Source organism: Bidens hawaiensis, unplaced genomic scaffold (assembly GCF_021521415.1).
Source record: "Bidens hawaiensis isolate Kalapana, Puna unplaced genomic scaffold, B.hawaiensis_p1.1 tig00028471_1, whole genome shotgun sequence".
NCBI classification, from domain to species: Eukaryota; Viridiplantae; Streptophyta; class Magnoliopsida; order Asterales; family Asteraceae; genus Bidens; species Bidens hawaiensis.
In genome coordinates, this window is record NW_027494648.1 from 157,600 (window position 1) to 174,474 (window position 16,875).

At 37.1% G+C, this 16,875-nt stretch overlaps 1 protein-coding gene across 1 annotated transcript; it reads right to left on the minus strand.

Annotated features, from left to right (window-relative positions):
* Positions 1 to 1,366: 1,366 nt before the first annotated feature.
* LOC143577137 (ubiquitin carboxyl-terminal hydrolase 2-like) lies at positions 1,367 to 5,158 on the minus strand. Its single transcript, XM_077061061.1, has 3 exons — positions 3,505 to 5,158; positions 2,664 to 3,456; positions 1,367 to 1,753 (listed from the first exon to the last, which is right to left on the minus strand). Exons 1-3 carry the CDS (start codon positions 5,156 to 5,158, stop codon positions 1,531 to 1,533), a joined length of 2,670 nt encoding a protein of 889 aa, XP_076917176.1. The 3' UTR covers positions 1,367 to 1,530.
* Between the last annotated feature and the right edge of the window lie 11,717 nt (positions 5,159 to 16,875).

The following is a 16,875-nucleotide window of genomic DNA, read 5'->3' on the forward strand; positions in this document are numbered from 1 at the left end:
CTATTTTTTATATAATTATAATTACTTTTATATATTTTTTTATTATAACTTTATATATAACATAATATATATTATTTAGTTATTTTTATTTATTTTTTCATAACATTATATATATTAATTAAAAATTATTAAATATATATTTTAAAAAATTATATAAATGACAGGCTCGTTTAGGCTCGCGAGCCGGCTCGAGCTCGATAAGTGAAGCTCGGGCTCGAGCTCGTTTATCAAACGAGCTTATTTTTAGGCTCGAGCTTGGGCTCGGGCTCGATTAAGCTCGGCTCGATCGAGCTTTTTAATGAGCCGATCTACTCGATTAAGCTCGGCTCGATCGAGCTTTTTAATGAGCCGATCTCGAGTAGCTCGGCTCATTTGCACCCGTACCCACATCCCTTCTCTCATTGTTAAGTGAACCATCTCCACCCACACCCACTTCCAGTGTGTGGCCACCTGTCAACCCGCAAACTGATGTCACCGTCAGCCCTTAACCACTATTGACACTCTTGGTAGTTGGCCACCGCCCGAGATCCAACAGTGATTTTCATATGCCAAGGATGATAAGGTAGCCAAAATTTTTCTATATGATTTTTAATATTATGACTAAAGAGTACTTAAAAGTTTACACTCTCCGACTACATCAAAAGTCTATTAACAGGTAAAATGTTGAATGATCTTATCTACTTGTAAGATTATGGAAATAAACATTTTTAATCCACGTTGTTGTATCTTAATTGTCGCAACAAGTGTTGAGAGGCGTCTGCAATCAAGTACAAGAAGTTTAATTTGTGTAATCGTGATTGTGACGAATATTTGAATGATGAAAATTGAAAATGTAATAAACCGGCTTGGAAAGTTGTAAAAAGATAGAAACAACAGCTGAGGAATTGTATTTTCATTATGTAAATGGATTCGCGTTTCGCTTTATACTTTTAATATGTGGCATGACCCAAAACGAACCGGATATAACCGAGTGAGACATTCAAACAATGATTATCAGTGGCACCTTAAGAAACACATATAATACTTGGTCGGTTGGACATGAATATTTGATGAGATTACAAAGATGCAACTATACAAGCACTGACAAATTTCAACTCACATGTTCATTCTTATAATCATGAAATGGGATACCTTATAACTAAACATTTTATATATCAACAATATTATAGCATAAAATACATTATAACATTTTGTATTTACATGTATAATAATATTAATATCTTCTATTTGGTTGTATACCATGTTATATAAGACTTCCTTAGGGCCACTAGCCTAATCCAGACATAGCCACTTTCATGACGAAAGCTTCAATTTAAACTCGAAAGACTATAGATTCATCGATATAACATAAAAGAATAAAAAGAAAGTAAAATGGGTGTAAAATGTTGATATAGTACACTCATGAAATAAACATTTCCACTGCTCTCTCACCAAGGGACATTCTCAATAACATCCCTCAAAAGTCAAAACAAAAGATCCCACAAATAAGGGATTCAAAGTAACTAAACAATTGAAACATTAAGCTTTACCTCACATTTCTTCATAGAACAAAATGTAGGCCTCACACCCAAGAACCTCTTCCAGAGAAGCCTCCCGGACGTAAGCGTCACTCGCATGGTACCATAAGGAAGTGTCCAAATTGCTCTTCGCAACACCTTTTACGTAAGCCACATAATGTCCTCCCCTCATTGTCCCTGAATGCTCCACCACTCCTACCAACTGGTATTTGTATGTCTCTCTATCTTTACAGCAGCTGCATCACACAAACACATCTTGTCAAAATAATCACAAAATTTTATAAATTAAAAACGTGCAAATTTTCATCAGAACAGTTTATAAGACGACCACAACCGAAAGTAGAAAATTGGAGTACAAATGAACCGAACGAACACTAAGGAGGCATGTTCGTGTCCGTTCATTTAACTTCAACCGCACAAAGAATCAAACATAAACAGTTATACAACCTGGATTTTCTTGCTCGTGCATGTTCGTTATAAAAATGAGTGTGTTTTTATGTTTGTTTACTAATAGTATAAACGAACAGGTCACAATGTAAAAAACACAGACAAACAAACATAACTGAACATAGATGAACAAACATAAACGAACATAACCAAGAGAACACCAATGAAAAGTGAACATCAACACTAAACTAAATTGTAATGAGCCTAAAAAATATAAATGAGTATGTGAACAAATCTTAAAACAAACGTAAACTAACAAGCATAAACAAACGAAGAACGAACACAAATGCATTTAAAAGAATGAACGTCCATGAACATAAATAAGCAAACAACAAGTGTGTTCAAGTTCGTTTGTTTAACTAAATAAATTGAAAAAATTTGTTCATTTTCGTTCGTTTATTAAATAAATGAGCATAAACCAACTTCCCACTGAACGGTTCACTTAACATTCCATTCATTTGCTGCCTCTAAATTCACAACTGAAACTAGTCAGCTTTCTCAAGAGAGTAATAGGCATTTGCACATAAACTTGTAAACAAAAAGGCAATAATTATAATACTCTCTTTTATAGCTCTCGGATAACTTTTATAAATGTACCTTTCTTCATATATTAGTCAAAGAATAGACATTGTTAATAGTGATCAAATATCAGATAGTCATATAATGACAACTCAAGAGAAAAGAAGAACATAAAAATACCTGGGATCCATGTAGGGTTTAAGATCAATTATATCTCTAAAGTTGACATGACCATTTAATTTACTTAAACGTCCCCGAGCATCTTGGCAGAATCTTTTCAAATGAATCGTCAAAACCGGTGGGGCCCGGCTGATCAAAATCCTTTTAGACGCATCTCTTGCCACCATCACACACTTAGAATCCACCTCTTCATCCTCACTGCTATCTGGTTCATCTTGTGTTTCTAGAACCTTCTCATTCCCGTTCACACTGAAAGATTCAGTATCTTGACTTTGAGTGTTGTCGCTCTTTCCATTACCCAACACCACGTCAGCACTTTCAGTACTTTGATCACTAGTGTTTCTGACCCCGTTAGAAACTACGTCATCAATGCATGAATCAGACGAAACACTTGAAACTCCATTTTCACCCCCATTCTGTGCTTTGCTTTTTAATCTCGTTTTTAAAGATTTTGAACATTTTTCACACTGCCACGCATGTTCGGTTTTGGTGAGAAGTTCAGGGGTAGTGAAATAAGCCAAGCATTTCTCAACAGAAACTGGGGAATCTGTATCATCAACTTCATCAGGATCAGATTCGCTTTCTTCAATTCCATTTGGTAGCGGGTTCACGGTGGGCCCCGGCCCATCAGCAACCTCAGGCTCGTCAAACAAACCACCAAACCCATCAAAATCCAACGGTTCTTGTTCACTGGTTGAGGTCACTTCCTTGTAAGGAAGTAACAATACTTCAGATTCTTGAACTTTTAACAGAGGCTCATCTTCCCAAACGATATCATTACTGTTTCCAGAATCTTGAATTGCATTAATACTATTTCCAGAATCTTGAACTGCATCATTACCATTTCCAGAATTTTGAACTACATCATTACAATTTCCAGAATCTTGAACTGAATCTTGAATTATAGATGAATCTTGATAATGTGATTCCATATCGTTAACCATAGAACTAGTCGGTTCAAGATAATCCAACCATGATACTGGTTCCTCTGAATCGACCGAATCAACATGGTCAACAGCTGTATCATGACCATTTGATACCACAGTGGGCTCACTATGATCCAACAATGATGAAACATTTGATGAATTCACAGTACCACTATCATTATTATCCTGTTTGATTCCATTCTCTTGCAATTCTAGCTGCTTTAAATCACCTAAATCAATGTTTTTGTCGGTTTCTTTTTCAATAGAGTTAATGGGTTCCGCTGACTCATTGCTGGTTGAAACATTTGTAACTTTTTTACTTTTTGGTCGAAACTTTCCCTGTCTTTTTGGAGGAAGTTTTGGTTTCTTGGATCGAGAAACCGAAGTGGCCCGTTTAGATTGAGAATTTTTGGTTGGTAACGGTAATGAGAGATCTAAACACGGTTCATATACTATAGACGTGTGCCCACATTCTAAACAACTAACCGTGCTAGATATTTGTCCCCAAAATATATTATCTACAAAAGTAGAAACATGTTTTGGAGAACTTTTATCATCTTGAGACCGTTTTGGTACACGCGATTCCTCAGTGCACAACCCATCAAGCAAGCAACGAAGCAATTCATGACTATCATGTTGTTGAGATCCCATAAACTGTGGAGCTTTTGCACAAAGACACCCAAAAAACGACCTTGGGTTGATGACATTCCGCACACCTGTTGATGGGCTCGTTTCAACAAATAGCTTCTTTAAAGAAGATGTGAGAGGCCCAACAGGCCTTTCTAGTTTCATGAAGTAATCACGTAGAACATCCATTGATAAAAGATTTTGCAATACTGAATTGAAGAAACACGTGTTGCCTAAATTTACCAAACCTCTTATCATATATCCATCTCCATTTTCTACAGAACTTGTAAGTGTACTTACTGACTTTATCTCACTTGTAACACTACCACCTCCAAACCAGATATCCTCAACGTCTACACGCGTTTCTGATGATGATGATTGACTTTTAAGTAACTTAACAAATTCAGATAAACCGTCTTTTTGTTCTTCATTTTCAAAACCATGAACTGGAATAAGTTTACTACAAGGAAAACACCATCTGAGATTAGGGTTTGAAAACTGGATAACTAACGGATGGCGATTTTGTTTTGAATGTCGGGCTGCATGACTGTGTGGTGTTGTAGGTAACCCAGCACCACCACATGAAAAATGGCCACACTCCAAACACACCCAAATGGAGATAGATTCAGGTTTTGAACCATTTGCCTTACCTTTTCCATGTTTAGATTTTCCTTTTTTTGCCCTTTTGTAACCTGCACTATCCCTACAATCATCACACTTATGGGACTCGAGTGCTGATAGTTTCAAAGAAAATTTTTCGAAATCGATGCCCTCTTCAAGATGAGGGCATGTTTGTGTCTCTTTATTTACTGGAACACCATCAATGACAGCGTCGGCGTCAGTGGCTGGAACAATCTCTGGTAAAACTGTTTTAGGAGAAGAGATTTGAAGCCGTTTTTCCTTTTCAGCACGCGCTGCTCTCTTTTTAACCTTTTTCCCCATCAAAACCTAAAAGAAGCTAAAAATAAGAAATGTTACCACTAGAAAAGTAATATATTATAACTCTAATTACAATGATCCTAAATAATTTTCTTCTCAAAAAGCATCAAATACATCTTGAACAACAGTTAACAAACTCAAAGCAAACATGCTGCAAGTTTGACCTACATAACCCTAATCAATTCAACAGATTATTTCCTGATAGAATTGAAGAAATGACCAAATGAGCTGGAATTCTAGTTGTAGTACCAAGAAGCATTAGATAAAACCGACATCATTATCAAACAAGTCATGGTTCCTTAATCAAAATTCTTAGCTCCAGTTTATTAATAGTTTAATACCTAATATCACAAAACACAAAAGCTTAGCAGCTTATAGTTTTAAATCCATCAATCAATTCATAGATGCAAGTTTCCGATTTCCGATCTAATCAAACTAACACTAATTACAACGATCCTAATTACTTTTTCTTCTCAAAACACATCATACATATTGGAAAAAATAGTTGTTAACAGACTCGGAGCAAACATGCTGCAGGATTGACCTACCAAACCCTAATTCATCAAAAGCTCAGATTATTTCATGAAAGAAATGACCAAATTACCCAGTCATCATCTCCAAAATTTGATTATAAACAGCAGATTTGCAGTGGTCCTCACCTCAACAAACTTAATTACAAGATAATAAGTTGTATATCACAGTGACTAACTAGAAAACATAAACCATGAGCTGGAATTCCAGTAGTACTATCAGAATAGATAGCCTATGCATTCAAATATCGGTGCTATAGCAGTTATCAGACCTCTAGCAGAATATCGGTACCAATACTATCGGCAATATCGACTGATATATCACCTAATTTCCCGATATCCGTTTTTTAAGTCTTAACTGTCAGCTTATAGTGTTTACTGTTCGTGTTTTAAGTTTTAATCAGTCCCTACTTGCTACAATCGCTCGTGTTTTGTAAGTTGTAAAAGGTTAATTTGTTAATGATAGAAGAGTATACTGAATTGTTAGTTGTTAAATTTCTATATATATAAATTCCGCAGGAAATTAAAATTACCGATATCCCACGACGATAACCGATATCCGATATTTTTCCGCATAGTAGATAACCAGTACATACGTATGAAACAAGCCACAACTCATAATCACAACTCTTAGCTCCAGTTTATTATTATTAATAGTAATTGAATACCTAACTAATATCACAAAGCCTAGCAGCCTAGGGTTTTAACTTTTAAATCCATCAATCATTTTAATTAACACAACAAATCAAATCAAATAATAACAATCGATTAGCAATCAGTAAGTTTGAAATCAAATCAAAGTAACCAGAAACAGGTAATAACAATTAGCGTGTGCAAAAAGAAACAAATAAACAAACAACTTACTTACTTCCTTGGCAGCCGGATTAGGATTGACCGGATCAACGGCGGCGGCGGATAACGGCGAGCCGCCGGAACGGTGTGACTGGAGTAGTACGTCTTGACTGTGGAGTATGGCTCGTTGGTGGTGGGCGAGGGTTTGTCGGTCTGGTTTTAAATCAGTGGGTTCAGGTTTTGATTATTATGAAATGACCACTAAACTTATCAATATAATATATATAAAGTTGTGATTAATTAAAAGATTTGATAAAATATCATCTACTTTTAATTAATCATAACTTTGAGTTGTGGCCTGGTTGTAGGAAGGTTGGGTTTTTCTATTCGAATGTTTGATCGGTAAAAAGTTTGTTTATGTTTGTATATTTAACAAACGAACTGGACATGAACAAAAAATTTTCGTTCGGTAAGCTTAATGGACAAACACGGGCAGAGACCACATTCGTTTAGTAGTGTTCGTGAACGTCCGGTAACATCTAGTAATGATTATAGTTTTTGAAATTAATATGTAATTGTTTATGGTCGTTTGTTCATTAAAGTTGTTTATGTATGTTTGTCCATTAATGTTCATTAGTGCCTGTTAATGTTCGTTTGTCCATTAGCATCCGCTTACAATTTGACGGGCGGATACAAAAGGACATGGACAAACTCAATTCCTTAATGGGGAATGATACTGACACAAATTTTCGTTTGGTAGAGTGTTCGTGAACCGTCCGTTTGTCCCACAAAAGCTTAACGGACGAACACGGACAAGGTCTCGTCCGGTTCGGTCCGTTTACAGCCCTAGAACCAATGTTGTCAGTTCGAATCCCAAGCTCACCCGGGTTTTCTTTTCACCGTGTGTTATGCCAGAGAGTTCTGTTCTTGTGGTGGCACAACGACTATCAAGTGCCAGCCAGCGGTATGATTTTATGAGGAAACGTCCATGCTAAACTCTGAAGCCAGCGTGGACCCGGTTACAACAACATAGTATGGACAGAGTGAGACAACAGGACTCTCAATGTGATGACCTAAACTCAAGAAAGTCACCGTTCAAAAAAATTAATCACTTGATAAATTATGGAAACATATAGCAAAGCAAGTAAATATGATACTTGCTTTGCTATGTGTTCTATTTGTTTGCCTATGTTACTAATATAGTTATATTTTTTAGGAGCACTAATACTATTATTACTATCTCTCTTATTGATTTTGTATCATGTAGCTACACTTTAAGCTATAGGACTATGCTTGATATGCCAAAAGCGGGTTTTTAGAGCTGAAGGTCTTTGTGGGAGCAACATCTCTAATTCTCTATCATATAGAGGAAATGTATGCGTTCGTTCCACCTAGCTTGTGTTATGAGTGAGATCTTACTAGATATGCGTGCTTGTTATACATACAAATTATATACAATAGATGTGTGTGTGAGAGAGGAGTGTGTACACATGAGTAGATTATATAAATTAAAAAATTTTATTTGTATTTTTAAATTTTAGAAGAAACATATAAAAATTAACATTGCATTTGTATCATCTTAGTTTGTTTAAAAACTAAAAAGTATAAATATTTTATTTTATTCTAGTACTTCGACAATATTCAGTGTTATAGTAGATCTACACTTAGTGTCATAATAGATCTCACATTCTCATCAGTATATATCGCCTAAAGTAACCACACAACATCAAGTGTAAATAAATACTTTAATAACGTATTGTACATTTTGTTAGGGCATTTGAAGTAGTTGACTAGTTTCAAAAATAGTATAAAACACTCTGTCACGTAAATAATGAGGTTTTTGCCATTTAGATGTATAGTGGTTTCACTTAATCATGATAACTGAAATAATGTTTAAGCCAAATAAAAAGAATATGGAAAGAATCGTGGGAAATTATGATTGATCGTTCCAAATAAATGGATGGGGCTTTTGGTGGTACAAGTTTGGAACACGCGGTGTCTGTGATGACTCTATAGTGAAGAACACCCATTTTATTAAATATCTAATGACGTGTAGGTGTTAATGAAGTGTCTCATAGGTGGGAAATGCCCCATTACGCATGTGTTGCTATTCCTTGTATATTTTCTTCACATTTATAATTGTCTGTTTGAACCAATCATTAACTCAAGACTTCTCATTTGTAATTGGGTTATCTGCTTAAAAATAGTAACACTACTCGATTTGATTTATTTATTTATTTATTTATTTGCTTTTAGAAACCAACTAGAGAGTTTTGGAAAAGAGAAGAGTCTTGCAAACTTTACATGTTAGTTTATGTGATTTTGTTTTTCTTTTTTACTTGCTATCATCCAATAGTGTGTTGACGCTTGGAGTTTTAAAAAGAAATTATTTTTACTAGGTTTATATGTAAAAATGAATATGCTATAAAACTAATAATTTAACACAAGCATTATACCTTATCAAAAAATAAATAAACAAACATCATATCTATTATCTATTAGGGAGAGCAACTTAACCGCCATAACCGTTAAACCGAACCATAATCGACATAGCCGAACCGATTTTAACCGATAACCGACATAGCCGGTGGGTCGGTTTAATGAACTTTTAAAAACCGTCAAATACGGGTCGGTTTTGGTTAAAGATAATTCCAAAACCGCTATAACTGAACCGACCCATTTATTTAAGCAACAATATGTTTAACATGTTTGGGATTAACTTCCACCAAACATGTTGTTGGATTATATCATTTTGATGTTTTTGGTTCAATGTTTGTTATCAAATTAAGTTTAATTTTATAGTTGGATTATATAATGTCACTCTTTTTTGAATATTTGGTATTAATATTATGGATTATATACCTTGTTAGATTATGTCATGTCATTTTTTTGTAATAATTAGTACCAAACTTTTAGACTCGCAGACTTTGTTTTGATTACGGTTAACCGACCCATAACCAACTCACTATGACCTACAAACCGATTAACCAAAACCACCATAACAGATCGGTTATGGTTATGGTTATCCATTAACCGACATTGCAAAACCACCTCTCGATGTTGAAATTTAGGTAACTTATGAAACAGTTATTGTCTTTTGGGTTTGGAAACCTTCATGTACTTTAATCAACTCAATTTTTTCCTTTAAACAAGTACAATTTCATTGAAATTCATTATGTTTTACCAAGTAATTTAGTATATATATTATTTTCCAAATATTGTTTTAAATGTATGCCAGGTTATAACTGTTTCATAAGTTACCTAAATTCTTATATTATATAATTATTAATTTAATAATGCATACGACATTTAATATAAAAAATCAACCTATTTTCTGTTTATTCCCATAAAAATCACTCAACAATTTTTTTTTACGTAAAAGTCTATCTAAATGTTAAATTTGAACACAATTGTGAATTTATTTTAAAACAACTTAAAACCGGGTCATCCAAATTGTTTTATAAAATAACTAGAATAATAAAAATATACATATATATAAGCAACGTAAAGAAAAAAGGACAACTAAGAAAAACAATCAGAACTACCAGGTCTAGGCTATTTAAAATTATTTTTTTCACATCTGTTTTCAAATTTACTATGTGATTGTGGAAAAACTTTATGTGTAAAAAATTATCAAGGAACTTTTAAAGGAAAAATCTAAACATGTTACCACCGGATTAGATAAATAGATGAATAATATTAAAGGAATGGCATTATTGTTATGTATATTGTTATTTTAACATCTTATGGGTTAATAAAGGGTATGCGTCACTTGAAAAAGAAACTCCTCTAGAAAAAACAAAATAAAACTTTCTTAATCACGGGGTATGTTATCAATTTCATCCAAAAATTCGTTTAACAAAATTTGGTTTTAATAAATCTTGAATATAAAAAATTGACAGTCTAAGAATGAAATTCTTAAATAACATGTAACTTACTCAATTCAAATGTTGATACGGTTTTACTTTCAATACAAAATGTTAAAATTGTTGAAATAATAAAACCGCTGAATTGAAAATGGAGCTTCACATGAAGCAATTAGGACTTGAGAGTCAGGAAAACCGAAAACCCTAAGATTAGGGGTGTTCAAATTTGGATATTTCAAGTCTCGGATATCCGAAATTCAAATATCCAAAAATTTCGTATAATGGATTATAATATCCGAAACAAAATTTCAAATATCTGATAATTTCGAATTTGGATACCGAAACAGTGAAACGGATATCCAAATTAAAACAAGTCTAATAAACTAATTAATATTATTATATAAAAAAAGCTATTTCGGATATCTAAAATTACGGTACACAATTCACAAGTTCGAAGCCTAAACTAAAATTAAACATATTAGTATTTATTAATTTATAATTATTTTTTTTTGGATTAATATCCAAATTATCATAAGTTTTTTTAAAAAATACTATCCGAAACTGAAAATTCAGATATATAAAATTTTCGAATATTTTAGGTTTGGTTCGACATCTGATTCTAATTTTTTTGCGCTCCTATCTAATATGGTTGAGTCGTCCTTACTTCATCCATAGTTCCTTAGTTCATCCATAGTTTGCATGATGGATCCAAATGTCAAACCTGAAAGAGATACTAATCATACAACTTTGTATAATTTTTGTCACAAGACGAATCAAATTCAATGTCATGCAATGTGATAAGTTTTTCGTGAAAGTTGGGTATAAGCATGTTAGCCAACTATATGAGCCCAAAGCACCCAAGCATAGCTTAAACAAGCATGCTATCAAGATTCTTACGTAGGGATATTTAAGAGGGATTTAAGCACATTCAATAACATATGTGAAGAAACACTAAGTGACCCGGGGCAGATTACGGATAATCTGGGGGTTAAGTAATGTTTCCCACGAGGATGAGGTCCAGCAGAGAAGGTTGTTCTTCAGGTGACCTGCAAAACAGACACCGTAAGCTCGTCACTGAGAAGGGGGGGTCCTCCTTGTGACCACCCTCCGGCGTGAGAATCAGACTAGATTGCTCTGAATATAAGTGTATATTAAGAGATTGCTAGATAAGATAACGAGATATCAGATGATGTCCTTACCATTCCAAGGTGTTGGAGTATTTATAGCCGAAGGTAGGTTTCCTAGAAGGTACAGCCGGCTGAATAGTATTCCTGTTCTACCAACAGTGGACTACGCACAGGCCATGGTGGTTGGTGGATAGACTACTGTGACATCTGCCCCGATCCGACCCGACCCAGGTACCCGTTTCTCTGACCCGAACTCTTTCTTTTATGATTTAATATATATTTATGCTTATACTTTTTTTTTTTTTTTTTTTTTTTTTAATAATAATAATATACTTTTCCTTCCCGCCTCTCTCTCTCTTTCTTTCCGCCGTCCCGTCCCTCTCCTCTCTTTCCGCCTCTTTGTCTTGTCGCCGTCCCGCCCTCCTGCTTAACCCTTTTCCTTCTCTTTGCTTGTCCTTTGGTTCTTCCCGCCTAAGGATGTCTGCAGCTCCACGCGCCAGACTCCTTACATGGAAGCCTGCGTGAAGACATCTTGTTCCTGCGATGCGTGAAGAGAACTCTTCTCGCAGCGCGCTAAGAATGTATGTTCTTCCCGCGATGCGCTAAGAATGTATGTTCTTCCCGCGATGCGCTTAGAATTCTAGTTCACGCAGCACGCTAAGAATTAGTTCTTCCCGCAATGCGCTAAGGATTTGTGATTCTTCCCGCAGTGCGCTAAGGTTTGTTGTGCCAGCCTTCGCGCTCACGCACTCAGCCTTCCCGCGCTTAACCCTTGTATCTTCTGTTTATTCTAGCCGTTTGCTTTTGTAAATGTCTTTTCTTCTGAGCTGTTGACCTAACCCATCTAATGTCTGAATAGTTACTTTCGGCGCAGCATGCGTACCAACCCCATTGGTTGGTAGAAAAAGTGACTGACATTATCTTTTGAGATCTGCTTTTCCATGCTTTAACCAGTACCTTTACCTGAACCGCCCATGCTTTTTACTGTTCCCTGACAGCTTTCCCTTTTGCTTTTCTCTTTTTCCCTGCTGCCATATCTTTTGATATCTTTTGCTTTTGGAATCTTTTGCTTTGTTATCTTTTGCGTGATCCTGTTGATGATCTTTTCCCCTTTTTCTGGATTTATGTCTCCTAGGGTTTTCCCTATAAATAATAATATTATTTTCATAACACATCACACACAAACACTTAATCTCTTTTATTTCTCTCTTGCTCCTTTGTCCTCCTGCCGCCTCCTCTCTTGCCTCCGTCTTCCTCCTTGTTCTTCCTGCTTTTCCGGTAATATATAATATATATAATAATTTACTTATTTAATTATGCTAACTTATATTCTAGACTTAAAACAAATTATTAAAACAATAATCTTATTTATAGGATAACTTGTGCTTGTTTAAAGTTGGTTCTTGCTTTATCTATCTTCACATCTTTATCAAGTGAGTAATCTCGTACCTAATCCCTTTTTAGTTTTAATGTTTTGGGATGTTCATGTGTTCGTACAAAACTTGAGTCTTAAACTGTTTATGAACTTTAGTCGCGCAGTATCCCATGTGTTGAGGACGTTTACTTGGCTGTTTGTTTGTATGTGTGTATCATTAACCGCTTTGTTCGGCCTATTCCGCAGTTCCGTTGGTACCATTAGTTGAACACGGGAGACCTATCGTTTACGGTTTTCTTTGTTTACACTTGCACAGATGTTTTCTCGTTTTTATGCTCAATTGGGAGCATGGATTGAACTATGATCTATGAACTATCTTAGGCTTGATCACAATCTGATTACACCCTTGTTAAACTCTAGACATACACGTGTTGCGCGCAGATTTACTGTGATTATCTATGATTATCTATTAAACTTGATTTCTCACCAACACGCAAGTGTTTGACGTTTATTTTAACACATGTTCAGGTTTGCAGTAGCTGTTTTGGGAGCTTAAGGACACGTAGGAAGTTCTTTATTTTGGACCTAGATTAAAATGTATCAAGACAAGTTTTTGCTGTTCGAATATTATGATTTATAATATATTAATTTATGTTGTTTTAAGTTGTCTTTTGTTTACGTTGCGTATGCGCGAATGAATGTATTTATTAAATATTGACACCCAATAGTGTCACGAGTAATGAAACAATATGTGGCGCCCCGATGTATAATCCGCCTTTGGTCGGGGTGTTACAGATTGGTATCAGAGCTCGTTGACTTTAGGATAGGTGGTTAGACGTAACGGCCTAGAATACCTAAGAGTCCCTTCTCGCGCATGAGAGAAATCTCATGTTTGCACGCTTATTGTTAATTACTCGTTATTTATGAATATGCTCGCGCTTACGCAGTATATGATTTTATGTTTTATTTCGCGATATTTCGATTTTTGTTGAATTTCGATTTTTATTGATTTTTCTTACATATTCGTTTGTGGGATTGAAAATTCGAAAAGTCATGGTGATACATGAATAGTTGATTTTCAATTTCCATTTACGGTTATGTTCTGAGGATTGGAGACTTGAAAGGTCATGGTGATACATGAATTGTTAACCTCCGATGCTCATTTTCTTATATATTTTATATTGAAGATTGAAAAGTCATGGTGATACATGAATCGTCAATCTCCAATACTCGTTTACTAGCTATTTTAAATTGAGAACTCGGAAAGTCACGGTGATACGTGAATTGTCGGTTCTTGATTCGAATTTGTTACCCTTATTAAGTCTGCATTTAAAGTCATTTATTTTACTTTTAACTATTGGTGGTAACTAACTCCGCGAAACCAAGCTTTATAAGATTAAAACTTTGCGCTAAAACCAAGATATTAACTAAAATTAAAATTTTTATAGAATGCCTCCGCTATCTCGCTGATTTCAGAGAAGAGAAGCCTCGCGCATGCGTAGACAGCAACGTTCCCAGGAAATGGCCGCCGCAATAGCCCAAGCCTTGAGCCAAAACAATACCTCCAGTTATAACATTAAGTCCTTTAACGCGGGTAACCCTCCAAAATTCACAGGTCTTGAAGGAGCCACCGTGATGCTCCAGTGGCTTGAGAAAATCGAAAACACTTTCCTCCACACCCAATGCCCCTCAGACAGACGAACCCTGTATGCTTCCAGTGTCCTGGAATCTAGAGCGCTTACATGGTGGAATGGAGTAGCTCATGCGCGTGGCGCAGAGGCTGCTTCTAGCATGACAAGGGAGGAATTCAAGGAAATCTTGACGCGAGAATTCTGCCCTCCCAACGAAGTTAAGCGCCTGGAGGAAGAATTTTGGAACTTGAAGCAGTATAGCGGTGAAGCGCGCGAGTACGCGACGCGCTTCCACGAGCTAAGCTTACTGGTCCCTCACCTTGTTACCCCTTCACGCCGAGCAATCGAGAAATTCCTTGGGGGTCTCCCCATGGAAATTCAAGATTCTGTATGGGCCAGAAACCCAGTTACCCTCTCTGACGCCATCGAGTTGGCCGCTGTGCTCAGCGACAACCATGTCAGAGCAGGAACCCTGTTCCTGCGGGGAACTGAGAAGACCAAACCCACCAAAACTGTCCCTGAACCCACAGAAACCAAACCAGAACCCTCAAACCATAACCAGAAACGTAGGCGCAGACAAGCCTATGCGCTTACCAACCCGCCCATTGACCAGCAACCAATTTATCAACCAGTTTACGCGCCTAACCCACTGTCAACCTACCCAGCACCTCCTGTAGTCCACAACTATGCCTTAACCAATCCAGCACTTCCTGCCCCGCCAACTAAGAAACCTTACACAGGAAACCAACCCTTCTGCCCAACCTGTAGACTTCATCACCCACCTCAAGTCCCGTGTCGACAATGTAACCGATGTGGCCGCGTAGGTCACTCCGTTGAGTACTGTAGAACCCCTCCCTCCAATCCGATTGCGCCAACACCACCAGCCTACCCGCAGAACCCACAGCCAACTTACCAAAACCCACGACCCAGATCGTGCTTTAACTGCGGTGATCCAAGTCATTTCCGGAACGCGTGCCCAAGGCTACAAGTTCAGATTACTCAAGCGAATCCGGTGAACCAAATTTCGAACCAAGTGACGCGTGGCCGAGCCTTTAACATAACCGCGCACCAAGCGCAAGCGAATAACGACGTAGTTAATGGTACATTTTTGCTTAACGGATTTTATGCATCTATGCTTTTTGATACCGGCGCCGATAGAAGTTTTATCTCTCGCGCCTTTGAGCGGAAGCTTGCGCGACCGCGCGATAACTTAAAAGAAGATTTTTCAGTTGAATTGGCTAATGGCGAAACTGTTTTAATAAACTCGGTAATTAAAGATTGCACGCTTAACCTTAACGAAAACGATTTTCTGATTGACCTCATCCCCATGCCTCTTGGAAGCTTTGATGTTATTATTGGTATGGACTGGCTCTCGAAGAATCGCGCCGAAGTTATTTGCGCCAAGAAATTGATTCGCATTCCTCGAGAAAACGATGATCTTCACATCTACGGCGAAAAACCCTCCAGTGGTCTCAAGCTTATGTCTTGCGCTGAAGCCCAAAGACTCATGCGGAAGAAGTGTGTTGCATTTTTAGCCCATGTGGTTAAACCTGCTGAAGAGAAGAAGCTTCGCGATATCCCTGTTGTGCGTGATTTCCCTGATGATCTTCCTGGTATCCCTCCCGCTCGTGCAGTCGAGTTCCGTATTGATCTTGTCCCTGGTGCTTCCCCCGTAGCTAAATCTCCTTACCGTCTTGCGCCCGCTGAGATGCAAGAATTGGCAAGCCAACTTCAAGAGTTGACTGCTAAAGGATTCATTCGCCCTAGCTCTTCGCCCTGGGGTGCTCCGGTGTTGTTCGTTAAAAAGAAAGATGGATCGTTTCGCATGTGTATTGATTACCGCGAGTTGAACAAACTCACCATTAAGAACCGGTATCCCTTACCGCGTATTGACGACCTCTTTGATCAACTCCAAGGTGCCTCTTGTTTCTCCAAGATTGATCTCCGCTCTGGCTATCACCAGTTGCGTGTTCGTGATGAAGATGTTCCGAAGACTGCTTTTCGAACTCGTTATGGCCATTTTGAATTCTTGGTCATGTCCTTCGGTCTAACCAACGCACCCGCCGTTTTCATGGATCTAATGAATCGGGTGTGTAGGCCTTTCTTGGATAAATTCGTGATCGTGTTTATCGATGATGTTCTGGTGTATTCTAAGACCAAGGCCGAGCATGAGCAACATCTCCGGTTGGTGTTGCAGAAGCTTCGAACCGAGCAGCTCTATGCTAAGCTTTCCAAGTGTGAATTCTGGTCTGATGAAGTACAGTTTCTTGGTCATGTTGTAAACAAGATGGGTATCCATGTCGACCCATCCAAAATTGAAGCAATCAAGAACTGGATTACGCCATCCTCTCCTACCGAGATCCGTTCCTTTCTGGGCTTAGCTGGTTATTACCGGCGTT